The 27738-nt window shown below is 41.8% G+C and overlaps 1 protein-coding gene and 1 long non-coding RNA gene across 2 annotated transcripts; both read right to left on the bottom strand.

Annotated features, from left to right (window-relative positions):
- Positions 1-1515: 1515 nt before the first annotated feature.
- Positions 1516-24897, bottom strand: atp1a3b (ATPase Na+/K+ transporting subunit alpha 3b). Its single transcript, XM_082552089.1, has 23 exons — positions 24771-24897; positions 24536-24628; positions 12268-12384; positions 11438-11497; positions 11110-11313; positions 10783-10896; positions 10267-10401; positions 10007-10124; positions 9112-9380; positions 8684-8882; positions 8313-8557; positions 8022-8214; positions 6184-6359; positions 5958-6094; positions 5712-5862; positions 5001-5169; positions 4571-4725; positions 4356-4479; positions 3945-4090; positions 3731-3861; positions 3478-3579; positions 3301-3392; positions 1516-3043 (listed from the first exon to the last, which is right to left on the bottom strand). Exons 2-23 carry the CDS (start codon positions 24539-24541, stop codon positions 3015-3017), a joined length of 3072 nt encoding a protein of 1023 aa, XP_082408215.1. The 5' UTR covers positions 24542-24628; positions 24771-24897; the 3' UTR covers positions 1516-3014.
- Positions 18452-24528, bottom strand: LOC309717482. The gene is made up of 2 exons (XR_014279696.1): positions 20310-24528; positions 18452-18623 (listed from the first exon to the last, which is right to left on the bottom strand). It is a non-coding gene; the product is annotated as an uncharacterized lncRNA (long non-coding RNA).
- Positions 24898-27738: the final 2841 nt, after the last annotated feature.

The following is a 27738-nucleotide window of genomic DNA, read 5'->3' as shown; positions in this document are numbered from 1 at the left end:
GAATACACAGTGGAATAGGGCACTTCCAGCCCTTGTGGCTCCTCTCCTCTGCCTCCAGTATACCAAGCACCGCAGCGCTCACCAACCCCCTCTTGTCCCCCTTTTCACGTGACCCCTGTGACCCTGTGCTCTGTGACAGCACAGCGAAAGGACCCCATGCTCAGGTTGCCATAGCGATGACCTTGGAGGGCCCCAGTCAGACACACACTCGTCCACAGGAGCACTCGCTTACACACTGCGGCAAAGGCAAGCGATCGATATTCTATTATACGTAGGGTGGCGAGGAGCGGGTTGGGGGGGAGTCGCACTGCAGTGAGCTCACTGCAGAGACACGGGGGAAATTAGAACGAGGGTGAGAGCATGAGCGTGTTTGTCAGGGAGAGTGACAGAAAGTGGGTGCGCGTGTGTGTTTGTGTGCGTATGCATGCGTGCATTTGTCATTGGGTAGTGAAACGATTCCACAAAGTTTTTGTCTTTCTCCCTCAAAGGGACGTGTCCTAATTTTTTTCTTTTTTTTTTTAGTTTTTTGTGGCAAAGTGACCTCACACAAAACCTAATTCTCACATTATAGAGCATTACATTATGTATAATTTATTTGATTTGTGTACTTGGTAGGCAATAAGCAGTTCATTTAAAATATATGACCCCTGTGGCTCAGCGAGGCAGCACATTTGCAGCCCATTCCCTGAAGGTGACCTGCTTTATTTGCAGAAATGTAGCATATTAATCAAAAAAGTAGCTGTTCCTTCATATAAACACACTGCCTGCACTATTATTTTTCTATCAACTTAAAAGAGATGGCTTTTGGGAAATGGAGCAATAATCCTTTTGTATGTTGGTCCTGCTGAGAGCGAGCCTCATCTCTGAACTCATTTATGTTGGAGTCAGACAATGCTGACACGTATAGAGTGGTTTTGGTGCATTACCTTGGGCTGCCGCCAACTCGTCCCCCTATAGCACTTGAACATTATGCAGTCTTGTAGGTTGAAGTGCATATATTTGCAACACTAGATGGCATCTCATCCTAAAATTCTTATTCTGTCATATTCTGCTGAGCTATACTCTCATATGCATAAAGCTATACTGCATGGGCAAGGGTTATGGTGTTTTGCATATATTTCATCATGAGGAAATTGCTTTATTACAAATTTGAATATATATTTGCTGAAATCAAATATAGGTGCAATATTCAGGGGTTGTAGTCTACTAAAATTGTTAGTGAATGCCAAATATAGACAGGAGGTAGAAGTAATATGATGTCAACTGGTCAGTATTCATGAATGCAGGCGACAAACTGCCAGTTCAAAGATGCAGTTCGGTGCTTCCGGTGGAATCTATTGAACACAAAGTAATTTTTCTTGCAGGATTTGTTATTGTGTGTGCACCCAACGCTGATGAGCAGCACTCATTTGAGCCAAAAATATAAAATAAGAGAAAATATGAGCAACTAAACAAAAGTAAAGTTTTCTGTGGTACAAAAAGTAAATCAGACAAAGACACGCAGACAGATCTAGGTTGTATTAAATGTCTAGATGTTTTATTGGTGTTGGTTTCATTTATTTGACACACATGTTCTATTAGTTGTGTATTTTTTTTTTTTAATTCTCAACTTTCAACCCATTCAGCCACCTAAGACGGACCCAGCCCGAGGCCGCTGGCCCTTCACTGGTCTCCAACACATACATGCACACAGACCCGGGCACATGGGCTTATCATCTCCACTCACCACTCCACAGCACACTTCACCACATCATACCGGCACGCCTGCAGTGACAGGAACCACAAAGTCTTGGTTGGCGACTTCTATCTTTTGGTAAAAACACAACTTAATTACCATAAAGCCCTGCTTTGCTGTTACATGTTCGAATAGCCTCCTGAGAAACCAGCAAAAGTAACTGAAACCAAATCAAATACAAAAAGAGAGACAGATACAGTGTTTCTCACTTTTTTTTCCCTACCTCACCAATTTTGTTGATCGTCCTCATGAATGTCTTTCTGGAGCTGATGTTCAACATTTTTTTTCCTTTATTGTTTCATTTAAATTCAGTATAGAATTATATAGATTTCCTAGAACACACAGAAAGATTGAGTTGTATTTACCAACTTGGGGGGGGAGGGAGGTGTACTGTAATAGCTATTAACGAGGACAATGGTTCACACAGTGCACACGAACGGAGACAAACGGGGCAGGAGGGAAGGGAGGGGAGGGGTGTGAGATACAGAGAGGGAGGGGCGGTGGACGGGACGCCGTGCGGTGTGCTTCAGTGCGCCTAAATGAGGATAAGTCGTTTTCACACACCTCCCCTCCCAACTTTGAAATAAAAAAAACAAAACAACTAAAATCATCAAAATTGCCCCCCTACCCCACATATTAAAAAACAAACAAACAACATTGGACATTAAGGAACAGAAGAGGAGGAAAATGGACGCGGTGAGAATGCCAGGAAAATGACCACTCCAATGGTCCTCCACAGACAGGAGGCGAAAGGTGGCAGTCGAAGTAGTGCCGGTGATGGGATCTCACTGTGTGACGTGTATATCTGTGTGTGATTGGAGGACAAGCAAAGGGTTGGCGAGGAGGTGAAAGAGGGGACAAAGGTGTACAGAAAGACGATGTTGGTGAAGAGGAGAAGAACAGGGAGGAGAAGGAGCTGGATGGCCCTTTTTTTTGCAGAGCATAGACACTCCCTTTGTATCATTAGCTCATTCAGATCTACATACACAATATGCAGCTGCCGTTTGGTAGATATATTGGTTTATGTACACAGCTGTGAGAGAACACATGCAAAGAGTATCATAGGAGGTGGGGAGAAAGAGGGCAGGTCGATGTAGAAAGTTGTAAAGGTGCTTTTGCTGTTTTTAATCTTTGGGGCAGTTGTGATGAAAATTGCTTCAAAGCGCTTTTTGTCTTTAAGGGGGCGGGACATCTGGAGATGTGTTTTGCCGAGGATGGAATGACCGGGGGAAGAAACAAGTGGAAGATGTGAGGGGCTTGAGCGAAAGTGCTCCAACGATCAATAGTACGTCTCCTTTTCCACCCAACCTGAAGCACAAATAGTAGAGAAAAAACACAGTAAATAAACAGTGCTTTTAGTAACTTGGGAAATTATTTTGATATTTAGACCCTACTGTCACCAGTTAGCTTAGCGTTACTTAACTGCTGCTCAATAATTAATTAATTTCTGTTTTTGTTTATAATCTACAGAAAAAGTTAAACTACTCTCATCTTAGGCCTGATGAACCAAAGACCTTTAAAGAAACGCCCACTTAAATGAAAAAAAAAACAAAAACTTCGCTCACCTCCAGGGTTCCGGCGAAGGATGAGTTTTCGAGCTTCATCGTAAACAAAGATGAGAAAACTATAAGGAAATGCACAAAACCACCAGGTAGGCCTGTGGAGAGAACGAGAGAACTGCAATCAAGTAACCAGACAACTTGATCTTTCAATGTATTTATCTGTGTGTTGCTGAAACTCACTTTAGAGGATACATCCTGAGTGCCACATCCATGCCTGGGCAGTAGGACAGGAAGGCAGCCAGGGCTGTTTCTTCAAACAGGCCAAAGATCAAGATCTTGTTCCTGCGTTTAGAAAAGCCACATATTAAAGCCAAAAACATATCTACATAGATACATACATACATCTCGATTAGTATAATCTAGATTTTTTTTCTATGCTGATAAGATTGGCAGAAAAGACAACTATAATGCAGTGAATAGCTCTTTGACTTACTTCATGCCTTGCTGGAAGACAGAGTTGCGCCTGGTCTTGCAGATGATGAGATCAGCCCACTGCACTACCACAATACTGACAAAGAAGGCTGTGTGACATGTAAACTCCACGATCTTCCTCTGTTCATATGTCTGTGAAGGCAGGAAAGAACCATAATAGTAAGATGTAGTAGCAAAATGTGAAAACACAAAATTTGCACCTACTACACACTTACCCATTGCTGGCCATAGCTGTCTTCCAGGTCATTTAAACTGCGGTCGTCCCAGTTGAGTCGGATGCCTACTAGCTGAGAGGGCAGGAAACCATTTTCAGCCAAGATGACAAAGTAGGCGAAGAATCCTCCCAGAGCCTGGATCATACCTTAAGAAACATGTACACACATCGAGATTGAGTTACCAATTTTTAAGTTTTCTGATTTCCAAAATCGAGTTTCCCCCCTAAACACCGAGGACAGCTCCAAAGATAATCCAACTATTGTTTTTTGTGAACAAAAAAAAAAAAAAAAAGAGGGGGATAAAGTGATTTTTACAACAAAATGACTTCTAGGCAACTCAGATCTAACTTCAATCCACATCAAAGACAATTCACAGCCTGGATCAACAGTCACAATCTTCAGTTCACCCACCAATTTGTCCATAGGCAATGCTGATAAGCCTCTCATTCACCAGCTTGTCCCTGGCTGGGTTCCTAGGCTGGCGCTTCATGATGTCGCTCTCAGCTGCTTCATAAGCCAGAGAGATGGCTGGAACCTGAGAGTAGAAGAAGAAGACAGTATGAGCTGTATGTGAGCATGATGCTGCATTCATCATACTAAACAAAGAGTCTTTTTAAGCTCTTTACCATGTCAGTTCCCAGGTCAATACACAGGATTGTGATGGTTCCCAGTGGCAATGGGATGTTGACTATGATAAAAAATAGGAATGGGGTGATCTCTGGGATGTTGCTGGTCAAGGTGTAGGCAATGGACTTCTTAAGATTATCAAAGATCAAACGACCTAGAGGGTAAAGAAAAGAAAAAAAAAGAAACAGTAGACAGTTCACGTCACATTCTGTCCAACTCTGACATCTCAAATGCAAGTGGATGATCGGGAACTCTGCTTTCATGCAAGACATTTTTTATTGGAAAAAAACAACAACCATTAGCATCTCTTTTCTTTCTAAAGCGTCATTTCTATCTTCCTCCTACGTCCTTTCTCAGATTCTCATTACAAAACTTTTTATTGATTTAAGCGTTCTTAGTCTTTCAGTGCTCTCCTTTGGGTCGTCTCACCTTCTTCCACTCCAGTGACAATAGAAGCAAAGTTGTCATCCAACAAGATCATGTCTGCAGCCTGCTTGGACACATCGGAGCCTGAGATTCCCATGGCAACACCAATGTCAGCCTTTTTCAGTGCAGGTGAGTCATTCACACCATCACCTGTCACAGCTACAATAGCACCCTAGGACAAATGAAAGAGAACGACATTAATTAAAGCGAATAAAAAAGCTGTTTTTGTTACATGTTTTCATTATTATTTAGCAAGGTTTTATTGAATTTAAGATAGTTTATTGAAATTATTAATTTCCAAGATTATTAAATAAATGTAATAAATTAAATATACATTAATACATAAAAATATAATATTGTATGTGCTTATATTTCGATTGTTACCACTTTATTTTACATTTCATTTTAAAGCTTCTTTTTAACATTATTTTTCTAGCTTTTGTACAGAAAAATGTTAAGTTTGGGAACTGTAAAAAAAAACAATTAACAGGCTGGTGCATTTTTTGCATTAAAAATGAAAAAACATGGCCATTTTTAATACAATCTATCTCCCTGTGTAAAAGCAAGCTCTTCATCCAGTGGTCAAATAGTGCCATCTGCTGTTCCAAAAGTATATTGACACCTCAAAGTGCAGTCCCTGGAATTAAGCCAGTACATTTCCAAAAAGAAAACCTGTAGCTTCTTTTCAAGCTAGTATATTAAAAATGTTCCAACCAGTCGCTGGCATCCTTCTACAATGATCAGCTTCTGCTGTGGTGAGGTCCTGGCAAACACAATCTCCGTGTGATTCCTCAGGATGTCATCCATTTGATCCTGAGACAGATCCTTGAGGTCTGAGCCATGAATCACACAGGCCTTGGCGTCTCTAAACACAGACATTAAAATGTTAGAACAAATTTGCTTTCACTTTGTGAGACTTGCTGCTTGTTTGGTGTGTGTTTTTCTGAAAACGTTCCTTACCTGGGATTGACCTGGCTGACAGGTATGTTGAGACGAGCTGCGATGTCCTCCACTGTCTCGTTGCCCTCTGAGATGATGCCCACTCCCTTGGCAATGGCCTTGGCTGTGATCGGGTGATCACCAGTAACCATAATGACCTACGAGAACAACAAAAATGACTTCTTATTGGCAACAATAGACTAAACTTAAAGATCAAAGAAGTTTGTGTCGAATCTAAACAGCTTACCTTGATACCAGCGGATCGACATTTGCCAACAGCATCAGGCACGGCGGCACGGGGAGGGTCGATCATGGATATGAGGCCGACGAAGCAGAGATTATCTGTCTGGAAGTTAACATCATCTGTGTCAAAGGCAAAGCCCTTGGGATACTGATCCTCTGGCAGCAGCACGTGGCAGAAACCTGGAGCGAGGGGAAATGTGTGATTTAATGCTGTTTATTTAAGCATATTTTTTGTGGCTTTCTCTACTTTTTAAATTAATTCCACTACACTCCTTCCTACAGTTATAACCTTAAAGTGTTTTGTTTCAACAATTCAACAGATCATAATTTAAAAAAATTATGTTAAAGTCTTATAAATTAGTGAAAACCAAGAGAGCGGTATTATAATTCTAAAAAACAATTCTTGTATGCGATGCTGAATTAGCTATTTCAAGGTTTGTCACAGTTAATTTCCTTATTTCAAATAGGGCTTTTTGAGCTTCTAAAAGTATAAAACCTTCATTACATCACGCGTGATTTACATTTTCCTATTGAAAATGTGTAAGAGACAAAACTATTAGGTTTAACAGTATGTTAGAAATTAACTTACAACATTAATAACATTGTAAGTAGAATGGGTGGGGGTGGTTAGAAGAGGTTTAAAATGAATAAAACCAGAGGTTCTAAATGCAGTGGTTCTATCACAGCTGGATTATTGCAATTATTGTAAAAGAAATAAAAAAAACATTTCAACAAATTAAAAATAAATCTTCACGACGTGCATCATAATGCTCTTACAGAAATCATGTCAGTGATATGAATAGTAATCTAGGATGGGTAATTGCTAATTATATTGAAGACTGTTTTCACATTTAATGAACATACTTGTGAAAAATGATTTGCAACAGAAAATAACTTTACAATGCCAAAAGCTAAAACAAGTAATATACAGAAAACAGTAATTCACAGGCAAAGATTGGGTGGAAGTTCCTACCAGTTTATGTTAAATTAAGCTCCTAAAGAACGAGTCAAATATAAAACGGTGTGTATCAAAATTAGTAAGAATTGTAATTAAAATAGTTTGGATAATGAATACAGCGGATGTGTGCTGCTTAGTTCTAAAGTGTCGTTTCTTATAACCCTATTCTTGGAACTAAAGTAAAAGTATCTTGTAAGGAAGTGTCTACATGAAACTCAATGCTGTCTGCAAGAGGAGAGCCTTGTTTTGTGTTTACGTGTTGGATTGAGTGTGTTAAGGACCCTCAGGAAGAAACTCTCTGCGGCTGATGCTGATTAAACAAATAAACACAGTACAGATGTGTAGTAAAAATATATTAATGTCCAATTTGGATTTGATCAGTCTTTTAAAAACCAGTTTGACAATGAATTCAAAACCTGGAAAGTGGACGTTAACATGACCTTCAGAAGACAGCACAGGATGGATGCGTCCACAGATACAGGACTTGCTCGATTATAGTGAAAACCATAATCACAATTAAGCTGAGTACTAACATTAACATTTTCTTCTTTGAAACCAGTTAAATGGATGTAAAAAATAAATGAATAACAGTGGATGGATGGAACATCTGCAGCCTGGCATGAAGAAAGTTCGGACTTATCGTTTTATCTATGATCATGAATGGAAACCACATTTATAATAAAGTAAACACTCAATCCTTTGCCCAGAAGAACATACACTGCATCCGATAGGCTATTAAGTGATGACTAAAATAATACTTTTAGCTGAGCTACATTTTCAAATAAATTGTTATTAAATAAAATGTGTATTTTGGGATTTTGAACCTGATGGCCACACTGTCAAATCTTTCCCTCAGTATCCACCTTCACCTCTTTCGACCTTACCCAGTACTCTCTCTCCCAGTCCTCCCAGCTCCATGTAAGCATTCTGGAAAGCTTCCTTCATCTCCTCATCCATAGGCTGCTCCTTGCCCTGCAGCATGATGGTGGAACAACGATCCAGGATCCTCTCAGGGGCTCCCTTCATCACCAGCAAGTAGCGGTTGTCATTTGGATCTTCTGTTTCATGAACAGAAAGCTAGGGGAGGAGAACAGAGATAAGCATTAAAATGAGACCATCTGATGCATTACTCAGTGTATAACATATGTGTTCACCCATATTGACCCTTTACTCACTTGGTATTTGTTGGTGGAGTTAAAGGGAATCTCAGCCACCTTCTTGTTCTTATCCCTCATCATCCTGACTGAGCCGCATGACAGCTCGATACACTTCAGCAGAGCTGACTCTGAGGCATCACCAGCCACGTCACGCTTCAGGATGGACACTGAGTCTTGTCCAGCTTTGAACTGTGCGCGGTTACACAGAGCAGCAACACGAGAAAGAGACAGCCATGTCACAGAGCTCTTGTCAAATGCAGCACCTGCAGAAGGAATGTAAGAGTGAGAATTAATAAATGTTGTACTTTTTTAGTAATCATTTTTAATTCTTTTACACTATAAAAATATTTGAGCCATCAGTGTTGCCCGTATGCCGTCCCTTCACTTACCCGACTGGTCCTCTGTGGTGTCAGCCTCATGGATCTGGTTGTCAAACCACATGTGGGCCACAGTCATCCTGTTCTGGGTCAGGGTGCCGGTCTTGTCAGAGCAGATGGTGGAGGTGGAGCCCAGAGTTTCAACAGCTTCCAAGTTTTTCACCAGGCAGTTCTTCTTAGCCATACGCTTGGCAGTCAGAGTCAGACATACCTGCACAGAGTTCAAATTGTCAACTGATCCGTTTCCTCGATTCTAAAAGAAGTAATCTAATTATACACTAGCACAATATTAAACACACTAAATGAGAAGGTTTGTGTTTATTTCTATAGAATCTCCAAAAAGACCAGTGAAAAGGCATGAAAAAGAATCAGGCAAAGGAAAGCACTGAAATATGTAACCAAAAAAAATACAAAAATAAAGCAAATGTTTGCCTGCTTACAGTTACAGTAGCCAGCAGCCCTTCAGGCACGTTAGCCACAATGATGCCAATGAGGAAGATGACGGCCTCCAGCCAGGTGTAACCCAAAATGATGGCCAAGATGAAAAAGGTGACGCCCAAGAAGACAGCCACTCCTGTGATAATGTGGATAAAGTGCTCGATCTCGCGGGCAATGGGTGTTTTGCCGGTTTCCAGGCCGGACGTCAGAGTAGCAATGCGGCCCATGACTGTGCGGTCTCCAGTGCAAATAACAATGCCACGCGCTGTGCCTGGTGTGGATCAAAAAACAAAATCAGAAATACAATCTTACAGGTGCAACAACTTTGTTGCATTAGAAGGTGATTTTTTAAAATTTTATTTAAAAACACATTTCTAAAATCACGACCTGACAACTGGGTTTAGAGATAAAAAAAACAACAAAAAGAGCGCAGTGACAATATTGTGTGTAAGGGGGCGCCAGTTTAGCTCAGTAGTTAAGCAGGCAACCATACAGGCATGCCACATGGACAGAGCGCTGGGTTGGAGTCAGACCCGTGGCCCTTTGCTGCATGTCGGATATTTCAAGCAGAAGAAAATTGCTCACAATGTTTATGGGTTTCTGGAGAGGTTTTTTTTAGTTAGTGTGTCATGATTTCTAGAAAAAAATCACTATGGCTGTGTTCTATTTGTTTGTTGCTTCATCTAGTTCTAGTACATTAGTATGTTCTAGTTTATACAGACTTAGTCTCCAAAGTTGATCAACTTGCCAAACGGCCTCAAAGCCCATAAAGTTTCTGGGGTGAACTGTCCCTTTAACTGTGAACTTTATCGCTTTGTTCAAACTGAGGGCTTTAAATTCAACCACAGTCCTGCAAGGTAACAATAGCATGCAGTGTTATTGCCATGGTGACAATACCTTCAACACAGTTTGTGGAGAAGAAAGCAACGTTTCGGGTCTCCAGGGGGTTGTCATGGGTACAGTCAGGTGACCTGCTCTGAGGCTCTGATTCTCCTGTAAGGGAAGAGTTATCTACCTGTTGGGCAAAAGAAAATGTTAAAGTTTTTTTTTTTATTACATATAAAAAGAAACAAAAATATAAATCTATGCATGTGACTGTGTGTGTGTGTGTGTGTGTGTGTGTGTGTGTGTGTGTGTGTGTGTGTGTGTGTCTTTACCTTGCAGCCGTGAGCTGAAGTCACCCTGATGTCAGCAGGGATCCTGTCTCCACCCTTCACTTCAATCAGATCTCCGGCCACCACTTCCTCAGCATTGATCTGCACCTTCTCACCCTCACGGATCACCAGTGCTTGCTGCAGGAGAGGAAATAATGTCATTCATGATGCCAGAATTACATTTAGAGAGCTCCATGTAGATATGTTTGACTTACATACTGTAAGTAACTAATTTATAATCAAAACACTGGCAAGCACCAGCTGTGAAACTTCTTTTTGTGTATACAGCTTTTATTCTAAATCAGAGTGGCAAGTAGAGAGGTACGGGAGAAGCAGTGGGGGGATAATTTCACACAGGCCTTGACTGACATGTTAAATGTTACTGTAGAATGGAGGCAGGAGGTTTCTTCAAGTAAAAGCTATATGAGTAGTGGCGACAAGGATGTCTTGTACGCCTTCTGCTGTCCTTACAGCATAGATTACTTCATACTGTGTGTACGGGATCAAGCACCTATTTACCTGCGGTACCATGTTTTTGAAAGACTCCATGATTTTAGAGCTCTTAGCCTCTTGAAAGTATGAGAAGCAACCGGTGATGACTACGACAGCTGTGAGCACAATACCAAGGTACAACTGAAAGGAGAGAAAATTAGAAATATGTTAGTGGGGGTGGTTTGAAGCCACCGAGTGCAGTATGTGTAAAATATTTACTGAGGTGTTATTTATGTTAATACCCAAGAGTCTTAGGTGTGACGGGTATGTTAATGAGGTGCAAATAGGCCACAGATGAATATGTTTGGGCTAAACCTGTGTGACTAATTGTGAATGTGTGTGTGGGTTGCTCACGTTGTCCCCTGCAGGCTCGTCCTCGGTAGCTGCCTGGATAGCGTAGGCCAGAAAGCAGAGGATGGCGCCGGTCCACAGCAGGATGGAGAATCCACCGAACAGCTGGCGACAGAACTTGACCCATTCTGGGGTGGTGGGAGGAGGGGTGAGAGCATTGGGACCATCCCTGAGCAGAAACTCTGCGGCCTTGGCATTGGTCAGTCCCTGCAGTGAACCGAGAGGAAGCGGAATGTGAAGTTCAAAAGCATTTCTTTGTCACAAACTCTAACCATGAAAAGTACATCACTGCCACCTGGTGGCAAACTGGGAAAATGCGTTGTCAGCTTACCTGGACAACGTCAGTCTGGAATTTCCTGCATACTTCCTCTACAGACATTTTGTGTTCCGTCTGTTATTAAACCCCCCCCCCAACAAACAGAAAAATAAAAACAATGTAGATTAGAATTTCTTGTAGTTCACAATTTTATTTGTACTTTTAGTTGCATGCAGAGATATTTTGTGGGGAAAACTCTCCAGCTTAAATTTATTCATGGAGGAAATTTTGATTAAAAAAAAAAATCTATCGTTTTATTTTACAGAAGGAAATTCAGAAATCAACGCCATGCATGCAGTTCACCTGAGGGGTAAGAGTATGTGGTAACGGCAGCCAGGTATGGCGACCATGGTGTCTGTTTCTTGGGCTGAAAAGTGGGACGAAAATGCCGACTTCCTCATAATAAGTCCCCCCATCTTACCAGCAAAAAATACAAAAACGTTTGCGTGTATGGGAAAATAATTTCTTCTCTGTCCGAAAAAATGCTGCCAGTTTCTTTCCATTAATTCCATTCTGAAAGAAGATTTTCTTCAAAAATACATCCTTGCATCATTTCAAGGATGTTAAAAAAATTTTTCACAATATTATTTAAAAAAAATATTGAAATACTAAGAAAACTGCACACGAGCGATCAATCATCCTTTGACTGACAGGAACAAAAATGAACTGACCCAAAACTTTGCCCATGACCAGACCTTTGTATGGATCCACTCAACAGTGACAATTAAATCCAGCAAGATGGAAACAGAGTGCAGTAAAACTTTGTAACCTCTAACACACATCATAGCAAAACTCAGTTACTACTACACAACTATTCTTAGAAAAAAAAGGAAGCGTTTACTTACAATGGGTACTTCCTTCTTCAGGTCATCCATGTCCTTGGTTCCCCCCTTCTTCTTCTTGGGGGATCGGTCATCTTTGTCCTGTGTGGTGGCAACGCGGTAACTGTCTGACTTCCCATACTACAGACATACACACATGTTTTATACATGCCTGTGGACTAGATAATGGAGAGAGCAGCCCTTGTCCTCTTGGTTTGTTATGTTCATTGCAGCCATTAAAAACTACACTGCTCTGTAAAATATTAAAACATTTGTAAACTGATGCGAGAGCAGCCTTCTTAAGAGTATTAATCAGCCACTGACTGCAGCTGAATTAAAGGCAGTGGGCACTGCTGAACTGGCCTTGATGAGATTTGTTTCATTACACAGCTAATAACGTTGTATCCTTGTGAAGTGGCCTTGAGAGGTAGTAGTAGTATAATAATGGAATGTATTTTTAGTTTCTGAGGATGATGTTAGCTAAAAAAAAAACCATGACTATAAAAACCTATTATTATAAGCATTGTTAAAGAATTGAAAACATATTACCCGGGTGGCTCGGTTTTGCTCAACCAAATATAAAACTGGGTTAGGAGTGAATTATCAACACATCAAAGCAAGTGCCTGCAGCCCGATCTACCCATTTGATCTCCATTGATCAAATAATGCTCCCTTCAATGACCACAAGATCCTGATGGACACATCAAAACGTATAGTGCAAATGGTTTAACCTTGAGGTCTTAACAAATCACTTTTGCTCCTTTTCATTTACTTCTCCAGCAGTGAGCATTAACGACATAAGAAAGAGACAGCGAACAGGAAAATTGAGTTTGCAGACTCATCAAAGCGTTTCTTACCAGACTCTTGCATGCACTACAATACAAAACCATCAGAGCCACTTTGATGTCAAGAAAAATTAAACTGCGTGTATACGCAAACATGCAGACACAGACACATCAGCTGTCTTTACTCTCCTCTGCCTGCTTTACATCAAATCTATTATTCCAGTTACTGTAAATCTCCCCTTAGAAGATGGCTCACTTTGTTTAACTACACATAAGTGAGCTATTTATAACCTCATTTCCTCCATCATTGCATTTTCTGATCCTTAGTCTATAGCTGTAATTCTAGCCTGTTGTCTGGAAGGAGAGTAGTCTGACCTTTGATGAGCCTCATCCATACAAATCTGCTTCATCAAAGGTCAGAGGTGACATGGAGTGACAAGAACTCCTCCCAGGAGATGCAAGTGGGTTCGCTCACTGATCCAACCTGGTCATCGGGGGAGTTGAGCTTGGTGAAACATCATTTTAGTGAAATATACAGTATTGATTCCACGCAGGGGATTGCAAAATTAAATCCCCACAAGTCAAACAGAAAAGTCAATACCTATCGACTAATAAATCAATAACAGCAGTCATTTTGTGTCAAACGATAAAAAAAAACGAGGTTAAAGGTTAACCTGTAACTTAAATATGATGAAGTGCTGAATGTGTGCTGTTGTTCACAGGGAAAAATACACCCTCTAGTGGTATAGCCGGGTTGATCACTCCTGCTTGGTCACTTTATTTAAATCTGATATTGTAAATTAGATATGAACTGCTTATCTGACCTCGAACATAATTAGTCTAAAACAAGTTGGCCCTTTATCCAAATCAAACGGACACATTTACAAAAGCACCTGGGAGGGGGTATGAAACGAGATCCCGAGTCCTCCGCACATGTTGACATGGAAACTCCCACACCCAGACCGCACCAAAACATACACCCCTGCAGTTACACCAGTGTGCGTAATAAAGATCAGCCTGCCAGTGAATTTTCCACTTGAGCTGTAATTGTACTGCTCTTGTGCAAAAGTCTTGTGAAATCATGTCTCTGCGTATTTAGTCTGTATGCAATCGTTACTTAAGACCTGCCTTTCTGGTTGTGCTCATAACTGAAAAAAAAAGTATTCATGAAGCAACACATGCAAGACATCTTGGGAAAATTGCCGACCAATTGAGGGAGTGCTGCTCTCAACGACCACTGCTGAATTCAAAGCAAACAATAAAACCACTCGTTCAAGCATGTCAAGCAGAGAGTAGGCTGTCAGAGCGAGGTAGCTGTTTGACTGGACTACACACACACACACACACACACACACACACACACACACACACACACACACACACACACACACACACACACACACACACACACACACACACACACACACACCTCTGCAACAAAAGAACAGGTGAGCAAATCTCTTGTTGCAGCAAGACTGGGCAGGCCTGGTGAGACAGAGGGTAAGGGAGCAGAGACTGATGCAGTGGAAAAGTACTGCTGCTCATCCCCTCTGAGACAGACCCTGGGCATGTGTGTGCTCGTGTGTCACGTCTCTGAAAATGACAAAGAGGAAGTGCTTGCTCATACATGTGTACACACACATGTGAACGTGCCTGTTCAGACTGAATAACAGTTAAATATCTCTGATCAGAGATCAGAGGTGTTGAATAACATGGAAAGTTACAGATTTGCCTTCTATTCAAGTGTAATTTAGCACCATTGTTCCAAAGACAACAGACTGATGGGTGCTTGTGAATCATCTGTCAGACTTTTTATTGCTGTTGTAGATAATTTTTTCCACAGAGAGTGACTGAACACAGCAAATACACATTTAGGGAGCATTGTTAGCTCAGCAGTGCACCTGCTCCCCTGTGAATTTGCATGATTAAACTGATGATATAAATATGGAGACAAAGTTCTTTCTCTTTATGTCGCACACACAGCAGACAGACAATAACAGTGGCTGGCAGGGGAGGGAGAGACGAGCCTCAAACAAAGAGAGAAATGTGGTGAAAAGTAAAGACAGAGACATGGATGACAGACAGGATTGGGCACACGGAAAAGGAGACAGCAGTGGGAGGTGATACAGCGAGGTGGAGAAAGGATCAGCGAGTGAGTGAAAGCACGAGAGGAGCTGCTGTCACCCTTCTCTCATGCTTCTAATTAGATATTGACCAGCAGTCTGTCTGCTGGCTCCATATCAGTGTTTGACCCTCAGTGACCCCACTCTAATAGATTGCGCAACTGCACTTATGCTATGTGTATCTTTTTGAATGTGTCCTCAAATGCTAATAGATTATATTCTCACTTTGGGTGTCTGAGTGTGCCCTTATGTGAACGTTCATTTGCAGGATATGAATGAGTTGTTAGCAGCATGAGTCACATAGGAAGTGATATCTTGGAAGCTTATCCTTTGTTTCGCCTTATTTACAGAATGTTAAGTGTTTTAGCTTTGTGTGCGCTTGGCACTCAATTATGACAAAGGGTTCAGCCTTTAAACACTTTGCAAGATGGCTTCACTGCACCTGGTTTGCAATAGTTCTTCTTGAGTTATTTTGCAAAAACAAAACAAAAATTGATTTAAAAGGGACATCACTGTCAGCTGATATATATTTTTAGATCTTTATATCTCTCTTGACATTAGCTGTTAAATCAGGTGCTCGAAGAAGAAGAAAATATGCCATGCAGGAAGAACACGTGCTGCCTGTGTTTTTCTGTCCAGCTGTATTGCACAGCTCTGGGTAATTCAATGAGCCTCCACTGTCCTGAGGAAGGAAACGGAGACCCGTGGCTGGAATTACAGACACTCGCTCTTTCACAATATCACAAGCAAACAGAGTGATGGACAGACATATCTTTGGCATCATCAGGAAATGGAGAAATTCCATGCTCCTCTGTGGATAACGGAATGCAATCACTCAGATCTGGTGATATCCTGATTGATCAAAGTGTGTTTCAAATATCAGTAACTATCTTTTCCCTCTGCATCTGCATGCGCGTTTGAGTCTTGCACCGGCTGACCAAACTACACGATTTGCCCTCATGTGGACAACACTGATGAGCAAGCGTGTTTGGAGGGCAAGTAACCATGGAGACCGGCATGGCCATTGACATGGTGAATCTCAGCGGTGGCCTGGTACTCCTCGGATCCCCCGATGTAATCCAGGATGAGCAATAATTGATGCACCTGTAACTGGACACTGTAGTCACTGCTGTATAACGCTCACAGGCGATCGATTTAAGGAATAAGTATGTGTCTGTGTCTGTGTGAGCAGAGGTGAGTCATTGTATTGGCTACACTCCGTATGTGCAGCATCTACACGCATTGCGGCAGAGAGAGTGAGGGAGATGTAGAGTGAATAAAAGAGAGACCCAGTCACTGTACGGTAATGTGATAATACACAAAAGATAAGAAACTAAAAGTCAGCGAGGCCTGAGAATGAAAGAGAGTGTTGTGTCAGATAACGGCACACTTTCTACCTCGAATGACAGAAATGCAGGGAGTGTCATGTTGTGTTTAGGAGTGGCACCTGAGAGACGATTTATTATTATGCAAAGTCTGTTTAGCACGACAAGTTGAGGCATGAGAACTGATAGCGGGTTTCACTGGAGCTGGGAAGTAATTTTCCTTCCTCTTTCCCTGCCATAAGGCAGAACAGAAACCGGTGCTTATGAATGCACAAACACAAGAGTGTTGTTTCTTTTCACATGAGGAAGTGGTTTGTAGATGGAAGAAATACATCTACGCCCAACATTTTCTTCTTAAAGTTTTCTTTTTTTCCAATGACCACAAAATCTGTCATACATGTCATATGAGGCTAGCCTTCTTCTTTTTCCGCAGACCTGACTCATTCAGTGATAACGTCATGTCCTCTGCACCACATGATGGTGTTACTGAGTGCTTCTAACATGACTACTGAGTGGTAAACAGAAGAAAAGTTTAAAGTAAAGTCACTCGTGTATGACTGGATGCATACGTTTTGTTTAAAGGTTGCATTAAGTGGAGTCAGCAAAGCCTCTCAGCCGACTGTTTCACACACATAGACCAACGAGTAGAATTAAAAGTTGTGAGAGCTTAAAATTTGTCATGCTTACATTTTTAAAGCATGTATTTACTGTGAATGTCCATAAGCTGCTCTTCTAACCTAAAATGATCCAATGAAAGCATTTTAAAGTTAAAAACATTGAATTTTACTAGATAAAATGTAAAAACTAATAAAAGTGTTCACCACATAAAATCTTAACACTGTTTCAGTAAGTGTGTGTGTGTGTGTGTGTCCCTGTGACTCGTGTATACACCCTATGGTACTGAATGCATACGTGTGTGCTCGTGTGTGACACCTTGCAAGGTCATTGGGCCATCTGCTGTTTCTTGCAGTAGGATGGAAGGGCTCGGGCCCACAGTAGGGGGCTCAGGGTAGCGACCCATGGCTGTTGGGATTATTTAGTCTGATTACTACACTGGATTAACCCACCGTGTTTCTCCTTCTCTTTGTCTCTCTCACTCTCCTTTCTACACCATTCTCGGGCATAAATGAATTTTTGTCATTGTATCGCTGTAGCAATCGTTTGGTGAACGTCTTTATAACAGCACTGGGTAAGGAAATAATTAAATTGTCACTGTTAACTGACGATTAGTATTTGAAAAGGAGACCACCAAAGAGCTCTTGCCTCTCTGTATCAGCCCTGAGAGTGATATGGAGTTTTCTTATCTTTCTGTTTAACAAAGTGAAGAGACATCAATAGGGAGAGACTGCAGATACCAGACTTGAAAAAGAAGAAAGGGAAAACCCTTCTGAAGGAAACAGACAGAGGCGGACCGGTCCCTACTGACATTCCTTTAATACTGGAGGAAATGAAATGTATGTATGATAATAATAAATAATAATAATAATAATAATAATAATAATAATAATAATAATAATAATAATAAAAAGACTGTGGCTGAGTACTGAAACAAAATCTTAATCTCAGGAAACACAAACACACAAAGAGAGATTAACTCTGTACAGCTCTTAAATAATCCACTTTGGGGTGGCTCCGAAAACTAAAAATAAACAAAAGCAAGAAACATAATCACTGATAAGTCGAACTGACAATCTCAGCTTTATCTCAGCGTTATAACCCCCCCCCCTCCACTCTGCTGCCTTGTGTCCATCTGCCTGTCCCTCATTATCTGCATCCGTTCAACCCATAGAGACCGTTTGTGTGTAACTGTGTAACTATAGTTCTGTACGATGGACTGCATAATGCTGGGCACTGTTAAGGACTTTAATACTACTGTCTGTGTGTCTTGGTCTGAGAGTGAATGTTGCCTGATTTAGACTAGTATTAAAACCAGATTCTTTGATCCCCATAACAGAACAGAGAACACCCGACTCAGAGCGGTCAAAACATTTTATATTTAATTCTTTATTCAATCATCTTCCGGAAGAGAGAGAGAGCCCTGCACAGCCCAATGCCAGTTGCAGGATCTCTAACATTAGAATGACATAAGAATGTCTCACATATAGGTGTTATTTTGGTACTTTACACGTCACACATAGTTTCAACAACTCCTTATATGTTACCAGAGGTGGGACCAAGTCATTGTTTTGCAAGTCTCAAGTAAGTCTCAAGTCTTTATCCTCAAGTCTCAAGTCAAGTCTCAAGTAATGTCAGGCAAGTCAGAGTCGAGTCTCAAGTCACTGGTGTAAAAGTCCGAGTCAAGTCACAAGTCTGAAACTTTGAATTTCAAGTCCTTTCGAGTCTTTAAAAAAAACAAACGAAAAAATAATGTTGCAGTTATGCTAAATGTAAATATTAGACCATGTAATTTTAAAATCTGTGTTTTTCTCAACACATGACAAAATAGTGAACTTAGAAAATATACACAAATTGTGAAATTGCACCTCTTTAAAATGCAGCTCAATTAAACCTAGCTCCAAGAATAATTTTCACCGACAGTTCTGAGATAAGCTGCATGTTATTCTTGGATGTGGTTGTAGGACCAGCTTTAAAATCGCATGACAAAAATATCATACACATAAAAAAAAAACTGTATCACCAACGTAGCCTGGAAAACATTTGCTAGTTAGATGAAGTCAGCTATCTCATCTTAGCATATTTATATGCATATTTATAATCATACGGTTCTTGGAGTGAGTGCATACACTCATGAAGTTTAGTAACTTCAGGTCACTGCAACAAGCCCAGGTACAGTTTACCGACGGATGGGTGCAGGACCTTGAAATGCACCGTGTAGAACGAAAGACCATCGTACGTATCATAAGTTTACCAGTCTCACAAATCGTCGTCATAAATACACATTCGTTAACCGTTTATTAATAGGACCTTTGAGCTCAACGGTAATTAATTAGTAGTGGAAATAATTTCTGGTACCCATCACAGAAATGTAGCAGTGACAATAATATTGTATGCTGTAATCGTACTGGGCAATTAGTGATACAAAAAACCTGTTTTATCCTGTGAATAAAAGTATATATTTTTGTCAGTGTACCATAATAACAGAAGCGAAACGCAATATTGTGTCAGGACAATTCACTATTTATGCACAATAAATAAAGGAGCATAGCGCGACAATTTCTGTTCAGCGCCAGACTTGCTTGTAACCTATATCACCAATTATGTTATGAAAATGACGCATTAACTACAACAGCAGACTGACCTTTGTGTAGATGCTTGGAGCAGACTAACATGTGAGCTGGAGTGTTCTGGGACGTTATATTTGATCTTTGAATGGCTGCAATCCAGGCCATCCGTCGCGTCTTTGTTACTTCGGAAACATGAACAATTTCTCTTCAACGACGTAATCCGATAACAACCGATCTCTTTACCCGTCGGCTTCCCGTGGCTGTCATGCGACCGGCTATTGCAGTTAATAATACAACGGCTTCTTGACATTTTTGTGTTTCTTTTTATCGCTGTATAACTGATTTTAATTGAAAGCCTGCGTGCGCTAGTACCGCTTGCCACGAGTTCCCAGAATCCTTTGCGGTTCTACCCGTGAATGACGTCACATTTTCAATCTCTATATAATATGCATGCTAAATTTTATATTTGGGGTAAAATATCAAGTCTTTTCAAGTAAACCGGTTCAAGTCCAATTCAAGTCCCAAGTCATTGGTGTAAAAGTCCAAGTCAAGTCACAAGTCTTAGAACATTTTTTCAAGTCAAGTCTAAAGTCATAAAATTAATGACTCGAGTCTGACTCGAGTCCAAGTCATGTGACTCGAGTCCACACCTCTGTATGTTACAAGTTCCTCCTTTCTGGCTTCCTGTATTTATTAATATGCTTGTATAGCTCTACACTAACTTCCTGTTTTTCAGTCTGGCTGAGCACTTAGCTGAGCACCTTCATTACTAAAGTACATCAAACAATATAATCAGAAAATAAGCACTAAGAATACATTAATTACATGACACTAGTATTGTAAATCTTAATTTCTTGGCGCTGGTAGAAAACATGGCATCGTGCCACAGTGTGAGAGAGGGCACCTCAACTATCAGGCAAGAGGTCACACTGAGATATGCAGATGTTAATGATCTCACATCTACACGCACCAGCTGCTAACTGCAAAACTACCAAATACCTATTAACATATCCCATTAAAACATGCAGGGTCCCTCATGTAAAGTCTATCAGATGCAGGAACGAATGGAAAATGCACAATTTAACAGTCAAGATAAATTTACAGAAAAGAAAAAAATTAATTTCCTTGCAGAGTGCTGCAGCTTAAATCATAACAAACAGAGAGCTAATGACCTCTTTTGGGTCTGTGATAAGCCTTTGTCCACTGTGGCTGCCCAGTGTTACATGTTCTCCTTTAGTGTATTCACAAAGGGACACACACATCTCCACGACAACACCCTGAATTAGTCATGTTGCCGTAGTCAGGCAACCTAACCCTCCTGACTCGGTCTCTTTATGGGAGACCATCAGCACGTTAATGTTGCAGAACTGTTGGCCACATCAATCACTCTGTCCGTCTACTGTAATTTTGTTCTACAAGTAATGTAGAAAGGAGACAGCACTGACCTTTACATTTTATTAGAATTACACGAGCTCGCAGCTCAAGTCTAGTCTTATTAGTTTTAAGCTAGCAGGGAGGCTAACTCTAGGGGTGTTGCTGAGGCACTACAGAAATCTATCCTCAAGCAGCACTCTCACTAAAAAAATTGCTTTGATTACAAAGGACGTCTATTGATCCAAGTGGCTTGACGCGAGCAGTGGAGGTCCATTTCAAAGAATCACCATACTGACCTTAACTGACCTCTGGGCCACAGGTCTATGATAAACTTGTGTTTCATTAGATCTTTTATGCTTTTTTATTGGCTCTTGCAACGTGCAGGACACATCAGCTGTGGTTCAGTGCAGCCTATCTGCATCAGGCAGCAGGTGCAATGGGGAGGGATGTGCAGCACTCTGCACCAAACTGAGGGCTGGGCTTCTGCAGCGGACACACATATCCAACTCCTGAATTACTTTCTGTTACACCTTCCAACTTCTTTTCTATAGCAGCGCACACTTCTCTGGTACCAGTTTGAAAGCCTTTATATCATAAGGTAATGAATGAATCCAGTCTTTGAGGGGACTTATCTTTATCAGGAGCTTCTCCTCAGCCACACTGCACTAACAGCAGCACAGACACACCCATCACCATCAGCCATTATGGCCTTTCTTAAAAATCCTTTCTGCTGCTAAATCACCTTAATTTCTTTTTTCCTTACTGGGGTTTAAAGACAATCCCTACATCCCTACCTCTTCACCTCAACACTAACTGTTCAATCATGAAAACAAAAATTATTAAGACCTATTATGCTTCGACCCAAGTACATCCTTCCTCTCCTCATCCCATTTCTCTCTGCTCTCCCGGTTAACCAATATGACCAGGCACAGAAAGAGGAAACATGAGCTGCGGTATTGTGAGCCTCAGGTGATTATCCTGTAACAGGATATACATCCAACCACCCCTCCCCTCAACATATGCCACCTCCTTCGTTCTAAATCCCTCTCTCTTTCTCTCACTACTCCTGCAAACCAACCACCACTAATCTGTCTTTCCTTTCTCTCTGTACCCGTTGTTCTCTCAGCAGTGGCACATTCCCTTCCTTTGTGTCATGAGTTTGAAGATAAACAGCTGCAGATGTTGCATGTGTGCAGCCCTTACTCGACATCTCACTTTACATTCCTCCCATGGACTCATCCTCAGTAACTGCATCAATGCAGAAAGGACAGTGAGAAAGATGAGAAGGTGACCTATGTGTGCGTTACATCATGCTCTTTCCTTAGAGATTGTCCTCCAAATTTAGAACGTATATCTCTGTGTCTGACAAAACGTGCCGGTTGGTTGCTCTATTCTCTCTTGTTAACCGGGTCCTTTCTGCGTGGCTGCTCGTGCCAGCCTATCACAGCCTTTTACAGGGAATTTCCACACCAGAGGCCCCGCCCCCGGTTTGAAGCAGAAGGAACGTCGCAAGCGGTGCCCCCTGCGGCCTTGGGAAAGGACAGCTGGCAATGCTATAGGACAGTGCGCTAGTGCGAAATCCTCAGACGGAAAGAGGGACAAGTCAGTGCTGTACATCAGCACAAGTGATGACACTTTTCCATACACAGCTCTATTCCATTATCCATCCATCTTTTCCATTTAGGGTAACCTCAGCGCCTTAAGCGCAAACACATTCGGCAGGCTTGCATATACTTTCTTTATGATTTAAGACATCAGAAGGGAAGCTCATATTCCTTATTGATCTGTTCTATAACAGCAGTCTCCGAGGAGACAGGACATCCTCTGAAATGACAGTCCATTTCCACTCAACGTCCCTCTCTCACTGCTTCAGTGAACTTCCACACAGCAGCAGCAGCAGCAGCATCAGCAGCACATGCGTAAGCACTTTTTTTTTTTTGCACTCCCATCCCTTTTGACGCAGTGCCCACTATAGCTTCCACATCTATAAGAAGACACTGACATGGACCGGAGGCTCTCTTCTACCTCCCCGGAATCCAACACACTGAACCTCTCTGTTGGCGCAGAAATGTCAGGCTTTGCAGGGCAACATTAGCTGGTCTCACTGTAATGAAACCGGCTTGCACTGCCTCCGCAGAGCTGGAAATGTCTCAGCTCCGCATGGTCTTCCTACTGCAGCGTCATGCCACCGCATCGCTCAGTCGGTGCACAGGGGTTAAATATTACTACTCTTTCATGGCGAGGCGATGGAGCCGAATTGCGCAATAACTCACACCACCAGCCGCATCTTGACTTTACCTTGTATTTTTCCACCAGACTCCATACTGGTCAATTTACACGAGTGATAGGTTTATCCATATACCCGGAAACAGCTCAAATGCGTTTAATAGCTTAATGGATGCGCGCAGTAGAAGAGAGCCCTCTAAAGTCACACTGACGAACCTTATTGTCATTATTGTCATTCTCCTCGTGTAGCCGGCTGGAGTCGTCGTTTCTTTAATCTGTGATGTGTGTAAATGTAGTCACTGCTGGCGATTATCGAGTCCCTGTTATGTCACAAATTAAAGGGGAAATAGCCTAAGCTGGTGAAGCGCTTATTCGTGGTAACCGCATTATGACGCACGGGTCAGCGAGGGTGCCGAGGATGGACTCCTCAGCTGATAGCGTCCAGTGTAAGTACGCGGCGTGCTCATCATCCTCACCGGACAGTTGCTTCGCTTGCGCGCAAACAGATGACCGCAGAAGGGGGGGATGCCAGCGGGGTTTAACGCAGCAGAGGGCAGGAGGAAGGTGGAGGTGGGTGGGGGTGGGCAGCGAGGGCATGAAGGAGGTCATAATGCACTGCGGTCTTTAATCATAAAGAAAGTGCATGCAAGTCTGCCGAAAATGTGGCAAAACTCAGTATTATTTTTAAACTGCAGCTTAATGATGGGGAGGGGAATAACCTTAACACGTGCTCCTCCTCTAACACACAGGAGCATACAGGAAGAATAAACCGATTAGGCCTATCATGGCTGGCAAGGTTATGGTCAAAGTAAGGCCTATACGACTTAAAAGAGCCTACACATCTGACACACCGACAAGCTGGAAACATCACAGACCTACAGTACTTAGATATAAGACTTTGGCATTCGTTTCTAAACATTTCATCACGGGGGCAGCAATTAATGAGAATCCCAGTACAAATTAGCCCACACGAGCCAGAAATAATAACTGATCCAAGTCGAATGAAAGTGAACAGTCCAAAAGAAGCTCGTTTCCACTACTGCACTAGATAAGAGCTCGTGGCTACATCAATTTGTCGCAGTCTAGACCGGCGTAAAACACAGTTCCGCATTAGAGTCAATGTCACTCAGACAAACGGGATTTCCATTAAGAACAAAAATGACATCACGCCTCAGTTTGACAGCTTTTCTTTAGGCTTTAGGCTACCTCTCACTTTTCAGGCCACTTCAGGTGGGCTACAACGCAGTAAAAAAGTTGGAATCGCCGGTTCTTACCCCCATGTTGACGCAGTCACTCTTTTCCTCTCAGGTGATGCACGGCTTGAGAGGTGTCAGCCCCTCACGTTGAACTATATCAAAATGCCTTGCCTTGAAAAGCAAAAGAAGATATGCTCAGTTGTTTTGTGTTGCATAGTGGAAAAAAACACAGGTAAACGACGTCAGACAAGTTATCTATAGCCTAAGTCTGACAGAAGAATTGTCTTTGGTTTAAATAAACTGTCTCTCAAACCTTCGGCGAGGTTAGGCTGCAGTTTCCCCTTGTGGGACGTCTTTCAAATGAAATTCTGCAGTCTCAAGCGGAGCATCACGCGGGGAACCGCTTCCTCCCTTTGCTCTCTGATACTTGTGGCGAAAGACCGGCTAAACTAACCAGCCACCTCCCTCCCCATTTCTGCCGACATCACTCCGCCGGTGAAAGAAGCGAATCGGTGAATCGAGAACTGACAGAGCTGGCCAATGATAATTCTGAGCGCCTCCGACCAGTGGTATTTATCCTACTCCACAAGCCAGCCAATAGAACTATATAATTCTGCCCCTCCTACTTTAATGCAGAATTCCGAGGCTTGCAGCCAGCAGCATCGCGAGTCTCTATCCTGAAATTTTGTATAAATGGACGCACAAGGTTAGATTCTAGTTGTCGTGATTGTGTTTGTTCATCGTGTAATGTATTGCTGTCCCATAAAATAGTGGGTTTTTTTGTGCAGTAGGTTATTGCATGTATAAAGCAAGCACCTGGATGTTGTGTTGGTCCTATCATGAGCATGTTGTGCACATCCATTCCTCAGTAGTGGGCCCGGGCACAGCAGCCAGAGAAAAGAGAGCAGGACATCCAAAGTGTGTGAAATTCAGATAGAAAGAATGAGGGTGAAGTCACGAGCCACAGTTCAGTCATTAGTCTGTCACTGCATATCGGGATGCATGGTCGGCTGCAGAAAGCAGCCTGCAACCTGACTGGCTCCATCAGCAGGTGTACAGTTCTGACAATGCAGAGTCAGCATCTCACCCAACGGGGAGACTTATTCTAAGCAAAAAACAAAACAAAATTTAAAAAAAGGAAAGTAAAAAAGGATGAAACTAGATGAATCTTAATGGAAGTAAAAAAGAAATACAACTTGGATTGTTTAAGCACTACAATAATTTTCGGAAGGCTCACTTTACTTGACATTTATGAGATTAGCTGTCAATCCCACACACAGGATTGACCGGTTCTGCAAGGATACACACTCAGATTAATGAGATAGTCTAACAAATTAGACTGCATTCATTAAACACTGGTCAGGCAGAAAGATGGACAGGCTGGGATGAGTTTTGCTTTCTGTAACGGTGCCAGAGAGTTCAAAGACAGAGAGCATGAAAGAGAGACAAACAGAGGACATGCAAAAATGACAGGCAGCTGGCACGTGTGTAGCAGTGAGTTATCATTGATGGTTTTGGTCGTACATTTTTCTTTTCCTCTTCGTGCTTTGGAATGAAGGCGTGATGCTGCAGTGGAAGCACACATGCAGAGTTGCTAAGTTACACACACACATATATACTATGCATGCATGCACAGCGATGCCTGATTTGCAAGGGAAAGCTGGGAGTCACGCGTGCTGTCCCTGCAGCAGATTGCTGTCATGCCTCACTGGGTTTCTTGCTGTGGGTCCAGACGATGACCACTCAGCCCCGTGAAGCCCCAGAGCATCAGAATGAGGTTAGCTCAGAGTTGGAGGTCAGTCAGCCGTGATGCTTTATTAAAACAAGATGTTATGGTGCACATTGCATTTTTATTTTTTATTATTTAATCTGATATGGGAAGTATGAATCAGTAAAGACGCAATGAGATGCAATTAGCAGTGAGTAATCATTTTGTTTGTGGATGCTTGGTGTTTTCATAACCTTCCCGAACAACCAGATGGACGGGGTAAAGCTTCAAATGCACATTCTGGTAAATCCCACTCATACAACACTAACAAGATGTTAAACGTTGACACTTTGTTTTTCCATCACTGCTTGTCTAAGATCTGATTTCAAAGAACATTTTGCCCCGTCTGTATTAATAACAGGCTTCTGTGTAAATCCAGATAAATGTTGGCTGTTGACCTTTTACCACCCACTCTTCTGCCTGTGGGATGCTCACCCTAAAGTCAGTGCCGGCACTATGAAAAGTAACATGAATATGCACACCTAACCTAACCTGCTTTTTCTGTCACTGTGGTGGAAAATTCTAAGATTTTGACCTTCTCTGTGTTCAGCTGGTTTGGTGGAAGAGAAGGCTCCAGAGCATCATGTTTTCTCTTTATCTAATCCTTTATTACAAGATATACTCAACTGTACAAGCTGTCTTTTGTTAGGAATGTTCTGTTTGTATTTTTCCCCCCAAACATTTCTATTGTGGTTTCATGAAGAATCGGGTTTTAATAGTATCCATCTAAAGATATGTCCGTAAAGCTTGAGCAGTTTAGCAATGTGATTTGATAATCTATACGAGATATATAAGAAATGCACAACACTAATGCAGTTTAGTATCCAGCCAGTAATAACATATGCTTATAAACCTCAGGGGTTTCATGGATGGGGAGCAGTCTTGATTAAATCTGACTGTCAGTTTTCACTCTGCAACCACATTGTACATGTAGATATTTTATGCAGAACATCTTTATTATTTTTACCCTTATCTCAACAGCTTCTGTTGCTTTCAGCTTTACAAAATCCTTGCATCAAATAAATAGATATGTAGCCCATATATGCAATGCACAGCTAGGCTTAATAATTTGATCCTGAAGCACTCAGTGCTGCCAGTGAGGGTGACATTGTCAGTGTGGTTGCTGCTAATAAAGTTCTTTTCATTTGAATTAAAATGGCTGCCAGCTGTACCCTTCCATAACCTCTGTCATGCCTTGATGTTTCTCCCTCCTTTCAGCCTCTCTACCTCCCAACGTTTACCCGCCTTGCAGTACAAGAAAGAGGGGGGAGGGAAGAATCCCCCCAAATCGAGTGCTCCACAGCAACAGCAGTCAGATGACCTTGTATCTGTCTTGTTCTGCTGAGTCAGAAATTGAGGGTTGAGTGAGGGAGGGTGGGGGATGCAGGGAGAAAAGAATAAGAGAGAGAAGGAAAGCGAGAGATGGCACAGAGAGAAAGCTGGCTCATATTTTTATTCTTACCGATTCTGTGGATTCTGCTCGCGTTGCTGCGTCTGACTTATTCACATGAAG

Source organism: Aulonocara stuartgranti, assembly GCF_965226115.1.
Source record: "Aulonocara stuartgranti genome assembly, chromosome: 11".
NCBI classification, from domain to species: Eukaryota; Metazoa; Chordata; class Actinopteri; order Cichliformes; family Cichlidae; genus Aulonocara; species Aulonocara stuartgranti.
The sequence above is the reverse complement of the archived record's forward strand: the minus strand, read 5'-3'. Positions and strand labels throughout refer to the sequence as shown.